At 41.2% G+C, this 20,029-nt stretch overlaps 1 protein-coding gene and 1 non-coding gene across 2 annotated transcripts; both read right to left on the bottom strand.

Moving 5' to 3' along the window:
- Positions 1-9,709: 9,709 nt before the first annotated feature.
- Positions 9,710-9,781, bottom strand: trnad-guc (transfer RNA aspartic acid (anticodon GUC)). Its single transcript has one exon. It is a non-coding gene; the product is annotated as a tRNA-Asp (tRNA).
- Positions 9,782-10,715: 934 nt separating this feature from the next.
- Positions 10,716-16,589, bottom strand: LOC115057513 (NLR family CARD domain-containing protein 3-like). The gene is made up of 7 exons (XM_029524669.1): positions 16,548-16,589; positions 15,575-15,773; positions 13,646-15,449; positions 13,365-13,538; positions 12,478-12,651; positions 12,354-12,400; positions 10,716-11,984 (listed from the first exon to the last, which is right to left on the bottom strand). Exons 1-7 carry the CDS (start codon positions 16,587-16,589, stop codon positions 11,452-11,454), a joined length of 2,973 nt encoding a protein of 990 aa, XP_029380529.1. The 3' UTR covers positions 10,716-11,451.
- Between the last annotated feature and the right edge of the window lie 3,440 nt (positions 16,590-20,029).

Genomic DNA, 20,029 nt, shown 5'->3' on the forward strand with positions numbered 1-20,029 from the left:
GCTCCTGATGTAGGATTCACATTTATTCCATTTTTGTTCTCTGGTCTTCCCAAAAGGAGCATCTCTAATCTTCAGTTATTACAGAGTTCAGCTGCACGCGTGCTGATGAGGATCAGGGGGTGGGAGAAAATTACACCAGATTTAAAATCACTGCATTCACTCCCCGTATGCTTCAGGATCGATTTTTTTTTTTTTTTTTTTTTTTTTTTTTTTTTTTTTTTAAATTTATTTATTTATTTATTTATTTTTTTAGCATATATGTTTGATTTACATATTCAACAGTTCATGTTTCTTAAAATATCTCAATGATGAGTTAGATTTTCTGTCTAGAACTTCTGCAGCTTGTTTGTAGACTGTTTGACTGGTTTTAGAGTGGACTTACCTGCCAGAGCTCAGAATGTTATACAGGAGTTCATATGTGTCAGAATCAGAGATAGAAATAAAGTTTGGCTGACTCTGCTGTTTGGTTATTTCTGATGTGTTAAAATCACAATGTTGACAGTTTGAGTCAGTTCAGGTTCTTTCAGGTGTTGTTTCATTTTTCATTAAATCTTTTTTGACTGTTGTGAAGCTGCTTCCTGTTGGTTCAAGCTGTTTGACTTTCATTTTCTAAACTTCTGCTTTCTAAACCTTCAGCTCTGAACAGATGATGAAACATTGAACGCTTTCAAGCAGGAACTTTGTCTCCTAAAGTCACATCTTTTATTCTTTACTCAGGTTGGAGAACTGCAGTTTGTCAGAGATCAGCTGTTCTTCTCTGGTCTCAGCTCTGAAGTCCAACCCCTCCCATCTCAGAGAACTGGACCTGAGTCTGAACGACCTGAAGGATTCAGGACTGAAGGATCTGTGGGGTTTTGTGAAGAGTCCAGATTTCAGACTGGAGACTCTGAGGTCAGACTCATGTTTTATTTCTGCTACAGTTGGACTCAGTTCATGTTCCTTTCAGTAATATTGTTTCACTCTAACCCTCAGTGAAGCTGAGAGGAGAACAGAAACAGATTTCAGAATTAGACAGAAAGACAGAGAGAAAACAGTCAGCCAATCAGATCAGTCAGAGGACGTTTGTGATCATGTGACCATCAAATGAAGCAGATTCCAGCTGAAGAACTCAGAGATGTTCAGATTCTGGTCCTCGTCCATCAAACTGTCAGATCTGAGCTGAGACTGTTTGTTCTCTGATCAGGTTCATCTGTCACAGCTCTGAGATCAGTCTGACTGAAAGCTGCACATCACTGATCTTCTTTCATCACACTGTCACCATGTGGTCTTTCTGCAGACCAGAATCCTGTCTGTCTGTCTGCCTGTCTTTCTGTCTGTCTGTCTGTCTGAGTCTCTCAGTTTAAATGGACCTTCAGTAAATCATCAGTAAAGTGATGAACCTTCATGACTCAGCTCTTTATCTCCACTGTGGACTCAGAGAAATGTGCTGAGTCAGCAGACTTGAGGTCTGTGAGTTTCCAGCTCAGTGTGTTCCCTCCAACACGTTAACATGAGCTGAGAGGAAGCAGCTGCTTCACATCTGGACTGAACAGGACTGAAGTCCCTGCAGGTCTTTATGCTGGATCTGCATCACTGACTGACAGCTGATGGACAGATTCAGGAAACACTGATGGATATGCTCTCTTCTTCTTCTCTCCACAGGTGCCGGAAGTGGCGGCTGTGAAGACGAAGGTGTGTGTTGATGGAGGATCAGCTGCTTCCTGATGATCCACATGTTGCAGCAGCAGCTTGTCCAGACTCTGGACCATGTTCCTGGGAGGTGGAGAGGAGAGCTTCATCCAGCAGAGACTGACAGAGGAATCAGAACTGGTCTGAGAACAGAGTCCAGTCCACCATGATCCCAGAGACTCCAAGTCCTCCTCTCCTCTCAGCCAGCTCCTCCAAACTCCACCTGGGGTTTAGGTTCAGCTTCTTCTGGACCCTTTGGGCTGCTTTGGGGACATTTCTACAAGCATTTTTCAATAAAATATAAAACATTTTCTTGTGAAACATGTTACTGTCAGTGCTAAAATGCTAAAAGAGCAGAACTCAGAGGACACTGCAGCAGTTTACCTTCTGAAAGGACAATTTTTATTTTGTGAACTAAATGACCTTTGTAAGACAAAAATGTCTTTTTTTTAATCTGAGTGTATCTGTCTGAGTAGATGGTGCTGTGGCCCAGGTGGGGGGTATTGTCTTGTTTATTTTTATATTTTTATGCGTCAGGCACTTTGTGCAACATTGTTATTAGTTTGAAAAGTGCTGTATAAATAAATGTCAAATGATTAATTAATTTAATACAGTCCAATGATTTTCTGGCAGAGTCATGCAGGAGACTCTCAGCTCAGCTGAACTCAGACACTTCTGACTGTTGCCTTCCAACTTTAGTGCTCCGTGTCACAGACTGATCCATTTTCTGACGTTATAGTCCACACCAGGCTGCAGCCTCTCTGTGTGACACTTTGTTCATCATTATTTTCACACTTTAGTTCCTGCTTCTTTTCATTTAGGCTCCATGTAGGCTGTTCATGATGACTTTGTTTGTGTGTGGCTGTTTTCTTCTGAATGTGGGATCTCTGTCTGAATGAAAGTTTCACAATCACTGCCTCAGACTGCATTCAGAAGGAATTGTTGAAGTCATAGAAGCTGAAGAGTTGATGATCAGAGGCTGACAGCTAAAGGAAGCTAGAATGCACACTGCTCTCTGACAGAGTCGGCCTCCCTCCACATTTAGGAGGCTTTTTCACTTCTTACAACAGCTGAGGGCTCATCTGGGATTTGAACCCCGGACCTGTCACACCCTGAGCCAGAATCATCCTGATTGTTCCTGGAATGGTTTGGTTAGTCAGAGTGTGTCTGTGTGTGTTCTTGTCTCTCTGAGTGGTTGGAAATGAAAATGGAGATCGGTAGAAGCAGATGACTCTGAGGATGAATGAATGTTTCACTGACATCAACAACTGCTTACCTCCATGAGACTGTGTGACGTCACTGGGGATCAAAGACGGAAGTGTCAAAGAGTCTGACGGAACAGCGCATGCGCACAAAGAAGCTCACGCTTGTCTCGCGAACGAATGAAGTGAAACACAAATCAGCTGTTATTAGACAAATAAGTGCCGTTAAATTGAACTAAAACCACAAATTCAGATGTCTGTTTGCCGTCTACTTATTAAAATGCTTATTTTCCTGCTTTCGCTCATCGTTGGGATCGCGCACCTCGTCCACTGTGTGTGTGTGTGCTCTCTCTGCTGGTCTGAGCTCTCAGTTCATTTAAATGCTTTGTTGGATCTGTCTGTCTGTATCATGTCAGAAACTCTGAAACACTCTGAACTTCTTTGAAACACGGTGGATTTACTGATATGAAAGAGTCCAGCAGTCCATGATGGATTATTATAGAAAACAGGTCTGCTGACGTAATGGTATCGGTAGTTAAGTAAGTATTGGTGGTTCAGTGGTAGAATTCTCGCCTGCCACGCGGGAGGAGTAACTCTTTACCAACATCCAGATGTTAGAAACACAGTGCTGCTTGGAAAATACCCTGATAGACTCCAACACAGTGTGACTTTGTGAAACAACCAGTGGAGCCCCCTGGTGGTCAGTAGAAGTGCAGCCCCTCTGAGCTGGTGGCAGACCAAGGCTTCAGTCTGCACACATCTTCCACATGTGATGGCACACACACTGTGTATTGTGGCAACATCCGTCCCCTCAGAGAGAATCTGCTCTTTAACCCTCCTGTCGTTTTCACCCCCCGCCCCTTACTTTAGTGTTCCTGCTCTGTTTGATACGGTGGCCGGTAAGTGCAAAACTAAATTACAAAGTGCCAAACACTTTTACAAAGCGTGAAACTAATTTACATGTTGGGAAACATTTTTACATTTTATTAAACAAAATTACACAAGAAAAACACTTTTACCCCGGACAAAACAAATTCCCATGTTAGAAAACAAAGTAAGTCCAAAGTAAGTCCAAAAGAAATCTTCCGGAAGGGGAATGTACCAAATGCCGGAAGTGATCCAGAAGAAGATTGACTGTGAGCTCAAAAAGTTTGTATCGGTTTGTGTGCCGGGAAAACTTTGCAGGCATAGATTGCATGATATTTTGGCCGTTTTGTGGAAACAACTTGAGCCAATTTATGCGGTTGTGTTTTCCGTGCGGACGATCTGTAGAATGTTTAACGTTGATGAACGGACCAGACGGAAGGAGCACGCGCACAGGAGACATCTAATAAACAGCCGGAAAATGCTAAACAAGCTAAGTGTAGCATCGCGCTAACTAGCTGAAGCCGCTGTCAGACATGCAGTGAATTAAAGTGCACCGTTTCATTTTGCAGCCAATCGTTGTCTTCACGGAATAGCAACGCGTTTAGTGAGTATGCGTTGCTAGTTTTTATTTATTTTTTTTGTTTTACGCTTTCAGTTACGCTAAATGCACAATTGTTGCTGATTGTTTTAGCTGCTGCTAACTTTCTGTTTTGATACGGAACTCCGTTCATTCCAGCAGAACAACCATGAACATCATATAAACAATTCATGGAGGACAGAAAGTCAAAGTCAAAAGAACTGTGGGCCGAAAGGAAACAGGTCCAGGTACGTGTGTGGATATATCTGTAAAATATGGAAGTAAATATGTGTGTGTGTGAAATGAATGATATCTTTTTGTTATTTTAGCAGATAAACATGGATTGATGGCGCCACATGGAGCTGATTTAAAAGCTCAGAGAGGGAAAACACTCCCATTATATACAGATCCGGAGGCAGCAGCACCTGATCTACTGAAGCATGATGTGAAGTTTACACGGTGCAAACATCAGCCTGCGGACTCTTAAAAGGATGATTCCTCTCCAAACGCCATCAGGTTGGAACTTCGTGGACCTGGACAACTGTTTGGCCATCGGACGATGTGGCAGGTACTCAGACAAAAGTCCAATCTTCGAGTGAAGAGAGATGATGTGATGAATGAGAGAGCACGCAGAAGGTTTCTAAGAAGAAGCTGCTACTCAATGGGAGCGAACTGTATGTGGCATGCAGATGGTTCTGATAAACTGGCTCTCTCAGGACGCATGGATGGATTTTTTCACCTAAAGTGCTGTGGCTCCAATGTGGACCGCCAAATAACAAGAAGCCAACAGTGATCGCTGAGAATCTCCTCTCATGAGACTGAGGACTGATTGTGGCACGGAGAATGGCATTATGGCTGCCATTCAGTCTCCCCTACGCCTCCATCATGATGACTGCTGCTCTGGGCCGTCCAGCCACATGTATGGCTCATCCACGAATAAGCAGCGTGTTGAATCCTGGTGGGCCATATTTAGAAGGGGAAGGTAAGTGGCCTTCATGAAGTCATTTTATTATGACGAACCTTTCATTTGATTTTTATCTTTATGTTCTATCGCAGATGAACTCCTCTAAACATATATAATAACTGAGGCTGGGACTTTAACGCGTTCATTTCAATTCATTCATTTCAAAGCCTTTAATTAATTAGATTTTTTTAATGGAGTCCCACTTCTACTAATAATATATATTTACTTCCGATTCTATCCATTTCTACAGGTCTCAGTTCTGGATGGAGTTGTTTGCTGGATACTTCAACGGGAGCCATGAGCATCAGTGCCTTCTGAGATGTTGCTATGGTGATGTTGGATGAGTGTGTGAGACTGTGGAACAGTCACAGGATTCACACTTCCAGAACAGCGTCATGTCCAATGAACTGTACTGCTGACCACACAGGTAATATTGGTGATGGATTGATATTTCCATGTTTGTTTTATTTATTTATTGCTTAAATGTAAATAAATAATATAAATGCTATTTATTGTATCTAACACAGATTTGGCTCCACGGACTGGATATGAGATTGAACCAGCTGATTTGGATGCTGTTCCAGAGGCGAGCCTGTCAATAGCTCCATGTGGGGACTCAAACATGCAGGAGGACTTGGACTTTGTTATGGAGCACAAACAACTACAGAAGCCAGAGAACTGGGAGTCTGCAACAGAACTGTACATGAAGCTGAAACAAACTGCTCAGCTGTGAGTCAGTGACAAAGGGAATTTTCCCTTCCTGCATTATCAAGTGCTTGTTCATTGAGGTGTCTGTCCTTTTTTTTTTTTTTTTTTTTAAATCTCTTGAATATACGTGTCAAGAGCCATGAGATGACTGTGCTGTGATTTGGTATTAGACAAGTAACACAGAATTGAATCAAATATTGCCATGACTGAAAAACATGCAATTTTTGTTTTAAAATAGTTTATTATTTATTGTTTGTAAACATAACATTTGCATTCCCATTGTTTCATTTCTTCAGATGAACAGGTACCAGAATCATTTGGAAACATCACAAGGAAAAGTGAATGACAAGCTATGAAATCTGATCTGGAGTGGTGGAACACTGCAGTCTGTCTGAACACCAAGTGTCACAGCTTCATTTGTTCTGAGTTTGAAATCAATTGATAAAAAGTATAGCAAAGTAATTAGTATTATATTTTTTAAGTATGGAAAACAAAACTTCCTGAAATAATTAGTTTTGTCTAAAACTTAACAGTGAAATTTTTAACTGTGAGAAAAAAAACATGCTCACATCTCTTTACATTATAAAAACACATTTAACAACAAAGAACAAACCACCTTTTTGGAGTCTGGTCTCGAGGGGTGATCCAGTCACACGGCTTATAAGCAGCCAAATCCATGTGTGACTTAAACACAGTGTGTGAATCTAGGAGTGCTAATTTCAATGTGTTTGAACATGTATTGGGAACTGGGAATGGAGAGTCATCCAGGAACTCTATTCTTGGCGATGGCTCCAATCCGGACGGGGGAGGTGAAGTCAGCCCAGCTGCAAACATCAAAACATCCTCCAGAGACACAGCAGCCTGACCTTCTGCAAAGAAAACCCTTCAGTTACATCTTGGCAATGTATTTTCTCAACAAATCATAAAAAATAAAAAATGTGATTTACAAACCTTCACAATAAAAGACACAGTGCGCCCAGTAGCCCAAAGTTTGACTTTCTTTAAGTCTCCTGTTACTTCCTGATGGACTGAGGTCAGGTTTGAAGAGTCTCAAGTTCCAGACCAGTGAGTGGCTTTTCAGAGTGGCACAGGACAGGGGCCAGCAAAGTAGGCTGTTGCTGCAGTGCAGTCAGAAACTGAAGAGCTGAAAGACCATCTTTGAATCTAAAAAGTCACCACAAACATTGTTTCACATTTAAATGACCTAAAGAAACTTCAATGTTTTCTAAAATGACTACCCACCCAAACATATAGAAATGAGTAAAAATGGTTGTGTGTTGAACATTACTGATTTAAAGAAGAACTCTGTGTCTTGCTTTGCACTTGGCAGGGTAAATGTTTTTGAAAAATAGTTCAAGCAACAAAGCGTATGTCATGTGATATATAAAGTTAATGATCATTAACCATTAGTGTTGTTTACATCTAACCCTGTTCATACCATTTGCATTGTACACCAAGAACTGATGTCCTTCTGGTCCATCAGAAATGAGTCGGTCTTTCAGATGTTTCATCAGTAGAGTTAAAAACTCTCGTCTCGGCCCACCTGTGTCAATTCCTTCTTCCAAAACAGCAGCATCATCTGTGAATTTTACCAGCATGTCACAGGTTTCAGAATATGTTGAACATCTTACAAATGCAAATATCTTTCCCATGTAATCAATAAATTTAAATTAAATTAAGTGAGTCACTGTCGTTTTTTTTACTTACCTGTAGCAAGTACTCCTGACTGGATTTGTTTCAGGTGGATCCAGATCCTCAGTGTCAGATATTACTATCTGAAAAACAAATGAAAATGTCTGAAACAACACACTGAAAGCAAAGAACATCAGGCTGCCATAATCTGCCTTAATAACTGTCCAGGCTGAGCTGTGGATGAATCTCTGAAACATGATAAAATTGATAAACTGATTAACTTTATGATACAGAGTATAACAGAGCTTTGAGTAACATTTAGAGGTAGAGAGGAACCATAAGATGATTTTCTTATAAATTATATCACACGTATGATCATTTCTACCACATGTTCATCACAATCACATCAACAACTTAAAGACAAATTACTTCTTTTGTAAAAACTAATACCTACCCTTTATCTTCAGGTTTGTGTTTGGGAGAACTGTGTTTTTTTTGGTTCAAAAACCTGAGAAGAAAAGCACACAATTGTCAGCAACTTAAAACAGCTTCCATTATTGTTCCCTCACCACATACAGTATATATCAATGGTGAAAGGTTATCAGGGTGTCTGATTGGAATAGTAAATGCCAAATAATCAAGACTTGGTTCTTAGACTTAATGCTTGAAACCAAATGCAGATCCTTTCAATAAATAAATAAAAAAAACTGAAAGTACAAAATGTAAAAATGAACGTACCACAGTTTCAGCTGCATTGAATTCAGCTGTGCTCCTCGATGTGATGACAATTTCAGAATCAGTCTGATGTATCAACCTCTGTAGCAAAAACAAACAACACATTATTAATTATGCTACATCAGAGTAAATAAATATGTAAAAATATTGAATGAAGAGATCCACAAACCTCCTCTAAAGTGTGTTTCTAGGCAAATGAAAAAAGTGCCTTTCCTATTTCCTTTTTATATTCTGCCAGTTTGAATGGGCTTTCTGACCCAGGCACATGGAGCACCTCTGAACAGTCTGGATACAAAAGAAGGTCTGCTCCTTCATCCATCTTCTTGTTAAATGTTCTCATTTCTTGGACAGCTTGCTTCAGTAGATCAGGTGCTGCTACCTCCGGATCTGTATATAATGGGAGTGTTTTCCCTCTCTGAGCTTTTAAATCAGCTCCATGTGGCGCCATCAATCCATGTTTATCTGCTAAAATAACAAAAAGATATCATTCATTTCACACACACACCTATTGACTTCCATATTTTACAGATATATCCACACACGTACCTGGACCTGTTTCCTTTCGGCCCACAGTTCTTTTGACTTTGACTTTGACTTTCTGTCCTCCATGAAACGGTGCACTTTAATTCACTGCATGTCTGACAGCGGCTTCAGCTAGTTAGCGCGATGCTACACTTAGCTTGTTTAGCATTTTCCGGCTGTTTATTAGATGTCTCCTGTGCGCGTGCTCCTTCCGTCTGGCCCGTTCATCAACGTTAAACATTCTACAGATCGTCCGCACGGAAAACACAACCGCGTAAATTGGCTCAAGTTGTTTCCACAAAACATCATTTACTCCATGCTGCCATAAACTTTCACTCAGCAAAGTTTTACCGCCACACAAACCGATACAAACTTTTTGAGCTCACAGTCAATCTTCTTCTGGATCACTTCCGGCATTTGGTACATTCCCCTTCCGGAAGATTCTGTCGTTTGGAAATTTGTTTCGGGATTTATAAAAGTGTTCTGCCACTTTTAAATTTGTCTTTTAAAATATACATTTATTTTGTCTGTGGTAAGAGTGTTTTTATTGTGTAATTTTGTTTAATAAAAGATAAAAATGTTTCCCAACATGTACATTTGTTTCGAACTTAGTAATTTTGTTTTGCACTTACCAGCCACCGTAGTTTCCAAGTTGATCGAACTAACTCAGATCTACTGTTCTGTCTTTACATGAGACAGGCAGGAAGTTGGACTTTCTAAAGCCAAGAGAATCCGGTTGGTTTTCAAAATAAAACTGCTGTCTGCGAGCAGGACGCCGCTGACCAGAGAGAGTTAACTTCTGTCACTGAGCTATTAAAGAAAAACACACGTGCTCTCCCCGTCGGGGAATCGAACCCCGGTCTTCCGCGTGACAGGCGGAGATACTGTCCACTATACTAACGAGGAGCTGTAAACACCACATCACGTGGTGTAACTTCACTTCCTCCGTGGAAAAACAAAGAGAGAATAAAGTTATTTCCTCCCAGTTTCTATCCAGAATCATCATCAGCACAGCTTCTGTCAGGAACATCTGTTTGTTGCTGACAACATCTGGATTACAGATGACACATCAGACTGATATTATCTGTGTCATGGTGTTCAGAGATTTCAGCAGCTCACATCCAACACAGAGACTCTGAGCAGGCCCACCTGGTCTTAGACCCAGACCCAGACCCAGACCTAAATCCAAACCCAGGAGACAGAGGTTGAGTGAGTCAGTGAGGAAGAAGCTGCTCGTTCTCCTTCAACAGTTTGATCTGAGGAAAAGTCACTTCCTCTTTTCAGGAATCAACTTCTACCATCTGTCCACTAGATGGAGATAACTGAGCATCAACTGAGAACTGAGTTCTTCATCATCTGGAAACAGACAGCATTGTTTTCTTCAGCTGGAGCTCTTTGTTCAAATCTACATTGAGATTCAGAGCCAAATGTTTTTCCTTTCCTGGATTTACTTCATCATTTCAGTCACTCTGTGGATTCAGCTGACAAATGCAAAATACAACCAACATTTAAACGATGACGTGTTGAAACAAAACTTTATTGATTCAGTCTGGTCAGCAGAATATAACCTGATGAAATCAGCAACATTAAACTGATGTTTCTACATGAATGCATCACTGATTCTAAAACCATAAACTGAACATGAATCCAGCACTCAGCGTTACAGCAGCACACCTCTGTTACTGTGGAGCTGTGTCTCTTTTCTACTTTATTATAGATGACAGAAAAAAACTCCAGATAAGAAGCAGCTGTACATGCAGTGACTAGTTCTCCTGCTCAGGTATCGTCTCTCAGGGCATCATGTGTTGTCTTTGTGTGTCTTTGTGTCCGATAATCACAGCTCACAGGCCAAAGTACGTGCTGGCCTTCATGGCTCACCTGTACAGATCAGAGAGCTCAGCTTGCTGCAGAGCTGTTATAACGCTCCAAAGCAGGAGGTGGAAATGACTTTTCCTGTTTCAGTCACTGTGGGAGCAGCCTGGTCCAAAAGGGTTGGATTAAGGCTCTGAATGAATCCTGGAGAGTTCTGGGTGGAAAGTGCCATCTCAGGCTCCCTTTAAAAGCCAGACGGGATTGAAGAGCAGCTGATTGCTGTGATGATGAACTCTGAGTTCCTGATGATTCTCTTGGAGGAACTGAACGGTTCCTGTGATCCATGTTTGTCTCATTCAGACTGCAGCCTGAAGTCCCGGGACATCATGCTACTGAACAGATCAGTGGAACTGAAATAAACTGACAGTCCAACAGGAGGCAGGAAGAAGAAAATGAAGGCCACAGACAACAATTCCTCTGAAGATATTCAGCACTAATGCTGAGAAGCGTTCAGCATCATCATCGGTCAGGCCATCACATGTTTTCTTCCCTTTTCCCTCTTGGAGCAAAAAATTCTTGGTTACAGAAAACAACCAGAGCATGATAGAAACATAATGAGTGTGCAGACTGATGGACTTTCAGGAACTAAAAGTGATTTAGACAGTAAAGTCCAGATCTGTCTCCAATATGGAACTGATGGAAATTCCAGAGCTGAGAAGTGAAGCCAACAGTGAAGTGTATCAGTTTCTAGTTTCAAGTCTGCTTCAATACATTTTTCCCAGAGACACTGAACCAGAACAGATCCAGAAACCAGGATAGAGAGGTTCAGTGAATGTGGTGTTGAAGGTGTGGAGGTGGATCAGTGAGTCAGAGGAGACTCTGTAGAAGGACAGAGAGCCAGCAGGACAGTCCACATACACTGCTACTCTGTGAGAGTCAGAGGAGGAGGAGGAGAGAGAGGTTCTTCTCTTGTTGTGCCAGACAGAGTAACCATCATAATCAGAGCAGGTTAGAGTCCAGGACTGATCATTGTGTCCAAATACACAATCAGTACTGTATCCTTTCCTTCTGATTCCTCTGTAGCTCACTGAGATATGAACCACTCCACTCCACTCGACCTCCCAGTAACAGCAACCGGTCAGACCATTTCTATACAGCAGCTGAGGATAGTTATTAAATCTGTCTGGATGATCAGGATATGACTGATCCTCTGCTACATGTGTCACCTTCCTGTTGTTGTCAGACAGTTTGAGGTTTCTCTGGATTGTGTTTGTGTCCAGTTCCAGTTCACAAACATCTGATGGAGAGAACAAGAAACAACAGCTGCAGTTTATCATCTGTTCATTTATCAACAACTTTACTGAAAGTGAATCATTCAAACTTACATTTCATCACCTGTGAATAATGTTTGACTACATTTAAATTAAAAGCCAACAATCCAGTTAGAACATCAACAGTTACTGAACATGAGAGTCAAGATGTCAGCAATGTTCTGCTTTTTTTCTGCTGTGGAGTCAAAGATGACGGCTGATGGAGATCCACATCAATAAACACATGAAGTGTTGATCCTGAATGAAACTCATCTTTGTACTTCAGTCAGAAATGTAAAAATCTAGTGTAACATGAGCAGCTGAGTTTTCATGAATCAAAGTGAAAACACACTCACACTTCCTCAGACCAGGTCTCAGTCTCTGTGGTCCACCATGGTCCACCCTGGAGGAAGAAACAGAGTCAGGATCAACTTGATCCACCATCAAACATGAAGCAGAGTTCCTCAGAGCTGTCCAGACCTGAGAGTGTCCAGTCTCCAGTCTGGATCCTCCAGTCCAGCAGACAGAAGCTTCACTCCTGAGTCTCCTGGATGATTGTAGCTCAGGTCCAGTTCTCTCAGATGGGAGGGGTTGGAGCTGAGAGCTGAGGCCAGAGAAGAACAGCCTTCCTCTGAGACCAGACATCCTGACAGACTGAACACACACATCAAGAACACAAACAAAAACATGTTATATGAATAGGATGTCAGATGAAAGAACAATTGAATAAAAATGAGCAAAGGTTCACTTTCTACACTAGTAGAACATCATGTCATCTGCTCGAGTGTAGTTAAAATTAAGCAGGCAATAACTTAAGAACAGAAGTGATCAATAATAGATAATCAAGTCTTGCAGAAGGAACAACAAGCACTCGTGAGCTGCATGAATTAAACTAGCTGCCATGTTTTAAAGAATCAGCAGAACAAAGACACCCTTTGAAGGAAAACCCAGAGACAAACAACAGCAGAGAAACAACAGCTTAAACACAAACACACTGATTAAAGTAAACACACAGTTGCTATCTCGGTTACACAAACACTGCATAGTGATGCTCTATGTTCAACCAGGTTCATTCATCCACAGAGCTTCATATCAGCAGTCCACTCAACCTCTGGTGTCTTTGAGCCCCTTAAATATTTTCCTGAATGAGAACTCCATCATCACAACTGTGACAGATGCCAAAAGCAGCAGAAAGGTTGTGTCCACCTCCCTAAAAGTAAATGATCCTCAGTGAATATGGAATTCACCACTGGAGGATTCAGCATTCACCATATGAAATATAACCACTTTCATTAGCGCAGCTATAATATAATGAAACGTCACAAGAATTAAAAAGAAAAATTCTTGACAAAAACATGAACTCTGACCTGAGAGTTTCCAGCTCACAGTGTGGACTCTTCAGTCCAGCAGACAGCAGCTTCACTCCTGAATCCTGCAGGTTGTTGTTACTCAGGTCCAGATCTCTCAGACTAGAGGACTGGGAGCTGAGGACTGAGGACAGAGCTTCACAGCTTCTGTCTGAGAGGTTACAGTCACTCAGTCTGAGGAGGAATCAACAAAACAATATAAGTGATTAAAAAAAACTTGTTTTTTAACCTCAACTAAAGAAAAATATTTAGTTGCTCTAGATGGATTTATTTTCACTTACAGAACTTTGTTGGAGGCTTTGACCACTGGCAGCAGCCTCAGAAGAGCCTCCTCTGAAGCAGAGTATTTCTTCAGGTCAAACACGTCCAGATCTTTTTCTGATGACAGTAAGATGAAGACCAGAGCTGACCATTGAGCAGGAGACAGTTTATCTGTGGAGAGACGTCCTGATCTCAGGGACTGTTGGATCTCCTCCACCAGAGAACCATCATTCAGTTCATTCAGACAGTGAAACAGGTTGATACTTTTCTCTGGAGACAGATTCTCACTGATCTTTGTCTTGATGTACTGGACTGTTTCCTGATTGGTCTCTGAGCTACTTCCTGTCTGTGTCACCAGGCCTCGTAGGAGAGTTTGGTTGGTCTGCAGTGAAAGACCCAGAAGGAACCGGAGGAACAAGTCCAGGTGTCCATGTGGACTCTGTAAGGCCTCATCCACAGCACTCTGGTAGAGAATTAAAGGTTCAGGTTTGTTCCTGAACAGTTTTGACCACAGGGAGGTTGTTTGTTTTTCTGCCATCAGATTGACTCCAGAGTTGATGAAGGTCAGATGGACATGAAGAGCAGCCAGAAACTCCTGAACACTCAGATGGACGAAGCAGAAGACCTTGTCCTGGTACAGCCCTGTCTCCTCTTTGAAGATCTGTGTGAACACTCCTGAGTAAACTGATGCTGCTCTGATATCGATGCCACACTCTGTCAGGTCTGATTCATAGAAGATCAGGTTTCCTTTCTGCAGCTGCTCAAAAGCCACTTTTCCCAGAGACTCAATCATCTTCCTGGTCTCTGGACTCCAGTGAGGATCTGACTCAGCTCCTCCATCGTACTTGACCTTCTTCAGTTTGGACTGAACCACCAGGAAGTGGATGTACATCTCAGTCAGGGTCTTGGGCAGCTCTCCTCCCTCTCTGGTCTTCAACACCTCCTCCAGAACTGTAGCAGTGATCCAGCAGAAGACTGGGATGTGGCACATGATGTGGAGGCTTCGTGAGGTCTTGATGTGGGAGATGATCCTGCTGGCCTGCTCCTCATGTCTGAACCTCTTCCTGAAGTACTCCTCCTTCTGGGGGTCATTGAACCCTCTGACCTCTGTCATCAAGTCAACACACTGAGGAGGGATCTGATTGGCTGCTGCAGGTCGTGTGGTTATCCAGAGGCGAGCAGAGGGAAGCAGTTTCCCCCTGATGAGGTTTGTCAGCAGCACGTCCACTGAGGTGGACTCTGTAGGATCAGTCAGGACCTCAGTGTTGTGGAAGTCCAGAGGAAGTCGACACTCATCCAGACCGTCAAAGATGAACACAACCTGGAACTGATCAAAGCTGCACATTCCTGCTTCTTTGGTTTCAGTGAAGAAGAGATGAACAAGTTCCACCAAGCTGAACTTCTTCTCTTTCAGCACATTCAGCTCTCTGAAGGTGAAGGGGAATGTGAACTCTATGTCCTGGTTGGCTTTGTCTTCAGCCCAGTCCAGAGTGAACTTCTGTGTTAAGACGGTTTTCCCAATGCCAGCCACTCCCTTTGTCATCACTGTTCTGATTGGTTGGTCTCTTCCAGGTGGGGCTTTAAAGATGTCTTCTTGTCTGATGCTTGTTTCTGCTCTGTCCTGTTTCCTGGATGCTGTTTCAATCTGTCTGACCTCATGTTCCTCATTGACCTCTCCAGTCCCTCCCTCTGTGATGTAGAGCTCTGTGTAGATCTGATTCAGAAGGGTTGGGTTTCCTGCTTTAGAGATCCCCTCAAACACACACTGGAACTTCTTCTTCAGGCCAGATTTGAGTTTACGGTGACAAACTCGAGCATGACTTTCTGAATAAACAAAAAACAACTACGATTAAAAACTGTAAGTACGGATTTGAATATGATCATGTGTCTTTCTGTCTCCTGAGACTTCAGTAAATGTCTAATTGATCCATCATGTTAAATCCTCTTACTGCTCTGCAGACAGTCAGCCAGCTCCTCCTGCTTCATCCTCCTCAGGAAGTTCACTGTGATCTTCAGAAATGCCTCTCTGCTCCTCCTCTTCTCTTCATCCACCTCATCATCCTCATTCTTCATGAATTGTGGGTAATCTGGACTCAGACTCCTTTTGATTTTCTTCAGCTCGTTCTTAACATAACAGACGATGTTCTCCTCCAGCAGCTGGAACACAATAACATCCTGTGTAAAGTTCACTCTCAGTATAAACTGATGGATCAAAGCATCAGATCATCAGTCAGCAGAGTTCAACTTTAGCTGCTGCTGTATCATCTGCTGCCACGTCTCTTTCCAGAGCTACACAGAAAGATTCAGACCTGCTGACTTCACTAAACTAACTTCACTGGTGTAACTTACTAAGTTTGACTTTAGATTCTGACAACACAGAGATCCTGATCATCACATGAAGACCAAACTGATACAGCCCTTCAACACATCAACTCAGGAAGTGAAAATTCAGGGTCTGTCTCCAACAGACCCTATTCATACAGAACATATCTGTTGAGGCTGATGGATTATTGCTCTGTGGTGAACTACAACTCCCAGTCCTCTCCCACTCTCTCCCACCCCAAACCTGTTCAATCCCAATTCAACTCCTGTCTGTCACAGAGTAAAGCTCTACTGGTCTAAAGAGTGCAGCTTCAAACTCAAGTCTTTGTTGGTGTCTGTTGTAGTCACTGGATGAACATTTACACACCATAAATATGGAGTCCAGGTCTGTGTGATGATGTTTGTCAGACTGAACTCTGAGGAGAAAAGACACAAACACACAGTCTGTTCCAGGAGTTTTCTATGAACACCAGAGAAACTGATACACAAGCTTTGATACCTTTAATGAGTCAAACAACAACAAATGATCAGCTTTTACCTTTTTTCTTTGATAAAATCATCCATAGACCGATCACTCCTCACGGACACACAGCTGGATACGGCAGACTGTTGTCCTCCCTTGAAGTTTATAGTACGACCCATAGACCGATCACTCTTCATGGACACACAGCTCAGTTCAGGAGAATCTGGTCTTGACTTCCGGTTGCTAGAAGAAACATTCAGTAAAATAATCAACAACCAAGAAACTGAGCAGAAACTGATTAGATTAAATTAATATACTCAAATTTTAATTTGTATAGCCACAAATGATCCAGAATAATTTGTTTTATTAATTTTGTTAATTTAACTTAGAAGTGCAATAATAATAATAAAAATAACAACAATAACTCAAAATCTCCTCATCTCACCTCTGAGCTTTGGTCTGACTCTCATGTTCCCCACACAGAGTGGTTTGAGAGGGAGGGGCTCCCTCTTCTCTGTCCTCACACTGATTCATAGCTGAGCCTCTACCTGCTGGAAAAGTTACACAATCATCAACAAAAACAATGTCACTCTGAGCTCAACCGACAGATGGAGCAATCAGAAATATAGTTCTCTTTATTATTTCAAAATTTTCTTTACCATTTATGTACATTGGTTTAGTATCATGAATCTGAGGACAATATCATGTGATAAAGAGGAAAATGAGGAAATTAATACCACAAATAAAAGTCCAGGGGCTCCAGTCACTTAACTATTTGTTCTTTTTGTTTTTGCTACATCAACATTAAACTGACATCATTTCCCTCTTTACTGTCTTCAGTTTAGAAAACTGCACTTCCCTGTTTTTGTGGTTTCACTGTAAAAAAAAAAAAAAAAATCAGCAGAACTGAGACAATATTTTCAGGAGACACAGACCTTGATTATTAAATGGAATAAATCGGTGTCTTCATGGATGAAGGTGATAAACAATAAAAATTATTTCCCTGAAAAATGACTCGGTTCATCTTTGATCTGAAACCATGTGTGAACATTTCACATTAAATCAATCACAGTGTGGATAAAAACCATCAAACTGCTTTTGCTGGACAAAACTGGTCACATAAAACTGCTGCCTTTATTTCTCATTCTTTCTGTTTGTATTGGAGGAAAAATGAACCAGGAAACTAAGTCAAACAGAGTTCAGAGGCTTCTCAGCTGGTCAACCAGGTCTGAGGAAACTTTCAACAATAAACTTGGTTACAACCAATCTGCTGCCAAAAGTAACATGAAAATCAAAGATAAAAGTGATCTTGTTCAAAACATTTATAGATTCTCACCTGTTGAACTCCCTTCAGGTCCATTTACACACAGAAATTTGTGTACTCAGGAAACGTGTCACTGCTTGTTCTTTCTCATCAGTCTTGTCCCGTGTTTGATGTGAGGAAAAGTCACTTCCTCAACACTGAACCAATTTTCTTCCTCAAAATAGGAATCAGTCATGTGATGAACTTCTACACTGTCCAATAGTTAGAGAGAACTGAGTTCTTTGTCATCTTTAAACAGGGAGTTTGGATCAGAGATCATTGTTTTCTTCCTTTCTAGAGAATCACACTGAAAATCTGATGGAGCTCAACTTCACATTTAACCATTTGTTCAAATCTACATCAAGATATTAGACAGCATTTGAAAAGGAAAAGGGACACAGACACTCTATGGACATGATCGAGTGTTTAAGTGTAACACTTGTACAATGATAATAACTTTCACCCAGGTACCAGTGATTATATTGTACAATAACCACTGTAAAACAGAATATAGAGACAGTCTTGGATGAGTATCATCTTTCTGTACTGCTATGCTGACCGTCTTGGGCTTTACAACTGAGCTTGCTTCCTGCTACAACAAGACTACAGCGCCAAATAATCCAATAACCAATAATGAAATCATTACTGTCCTACAGTTTACAAATAATGCAACTATTACAGTTCTGCAGTTAAACAAATAATGTACTGATTACTGTTCTACAGTTAAAACTGTATTTATTTGTATAACTCGTTTAAACTAAGGATACTAACCATTTGTTGCATTAACGAGTTTACACAGCATTTGTGTACCTGATAAACTGCTCCTATTACTTCTTTAACACAGTGATTCTCAACCGGGGGTCCGCAGACCCCTAGTGGTCTGTGGTGTGATTGCAAGGGGTCCGTGAAAAGGGGTCCATGAAAATAAATCTCTTAAAAAGATCCTATGACATTTATTGTTTAAGTTAATCCGTGAGGCTGTTGATACAAAGTTAACAGTATCTGCATCCCTTTCAAGTTATGAGGGCATGAGACTTAATTATAGTCTTAATGATATATGATAATTATATGATATTCATTGAGGTTTCATACTTTATGCTTTTGTTCTTGAAGAGTGCATAAAAAAACTGTTTTATGACATTCATATTTATGAAAATTACTTATTACAATATCTGGAAGCTCAAGTTCAGGAGATGCTGCATAAATGTTTTCTTACATATTTCTGGAAATGGCATACTTTGTTACCTTATGCCTAGAAGCTGCATAAGTATGATTTTTTTTTTTTTTTTTTTTTTTTTTTTTTTTTGTTGTTCTGGAAGTTGCTATAGAAAGCTCATATTTGCCTCAAAGAGTGAATACATGCAATTTAAAATGCAGTTTCTCCTGTTTCTATCAAACTGGGTCCTCAGGGTCGATCTAAAACATGCAGGGGGTCCAGGACCCCAGAAAGGTTGAGAACCACTGGTTTAACATATCAGCTACTGAACATAGTATTCAGCTGCAACATGTATTTAACTGTTTATAATGGCTGCTTCCTGTTTACAAACCTCTGAACTTATTATTTATTCACATGATAACGATAAAAGTACAAAGTAAGGGAACTAGCATTACCCGCTACAGCTGTATTAGCAGCTGAGGCTAGCAGTAGTTAGCTGCCTTATTTACGGACGTTAACTACATTGTAAACACACACCACAACTTAAGAAATAAACTTCATATAACTGTATGAGGCGCTTTTGCACTTTGCTCACCTGTAAGAACAGAAACAGAGACGGTCTTGGGTGAGTTTCGGCCTTCTGTGCTGCTTCCTGCTACAACAGGACTCCAGCGGCCGTCCGCCTCATTACAAAGCCGAGACTGACACCTTCTGACGCAAATGGGTGCTGATCTACAGTTACCTCAGGTGAAGGTGAGTGTTTTATCAGGGACACAGAGCGTTTTAAACTATATTAATGAGAAAAAATAATGCTGGGGGGGGGGGCAAATTAATTGCAAGAACTAATTAGAAATAATTCTGGACATAATCTGAACGAATAAAACGTCCAGGGTGCCGCACTGTTCTTACACACTGGATATTCCTTCACTGTCCCATCATGAGATTTGACTTTGGCTGGAAAATGTCAGGAGTTTTTCAGCAGCACTGATTTACAGGAAAACATGGAGAATGTCATTTATCACTTTCTCCAGTAATGTGTACAGTTTTCACTGTGCTGCTCCTGAATCAGTGATGCTGTTGAATGTGTGTCGTCCCGCCCGGATGAAAGTAACACAATCAAATTGTGAACTGGAATTGGTTACATTTTTGTATTTTTTTTT

The sequence above is a fragment of the Echeneis naucrates genome, chromosome 2, assembly GCF_900963305.1.
Source record: "Echeneis naucrates chromosome 2, fEcheNa1.1, whole genome shotgun sequence".
Taxonomy (NCBI): Eukaryota; Metazoa; Chordata; class Actinopteri; order Carangiformes; family Echeneidae; genus Echeneis; species Echeneis naucrates.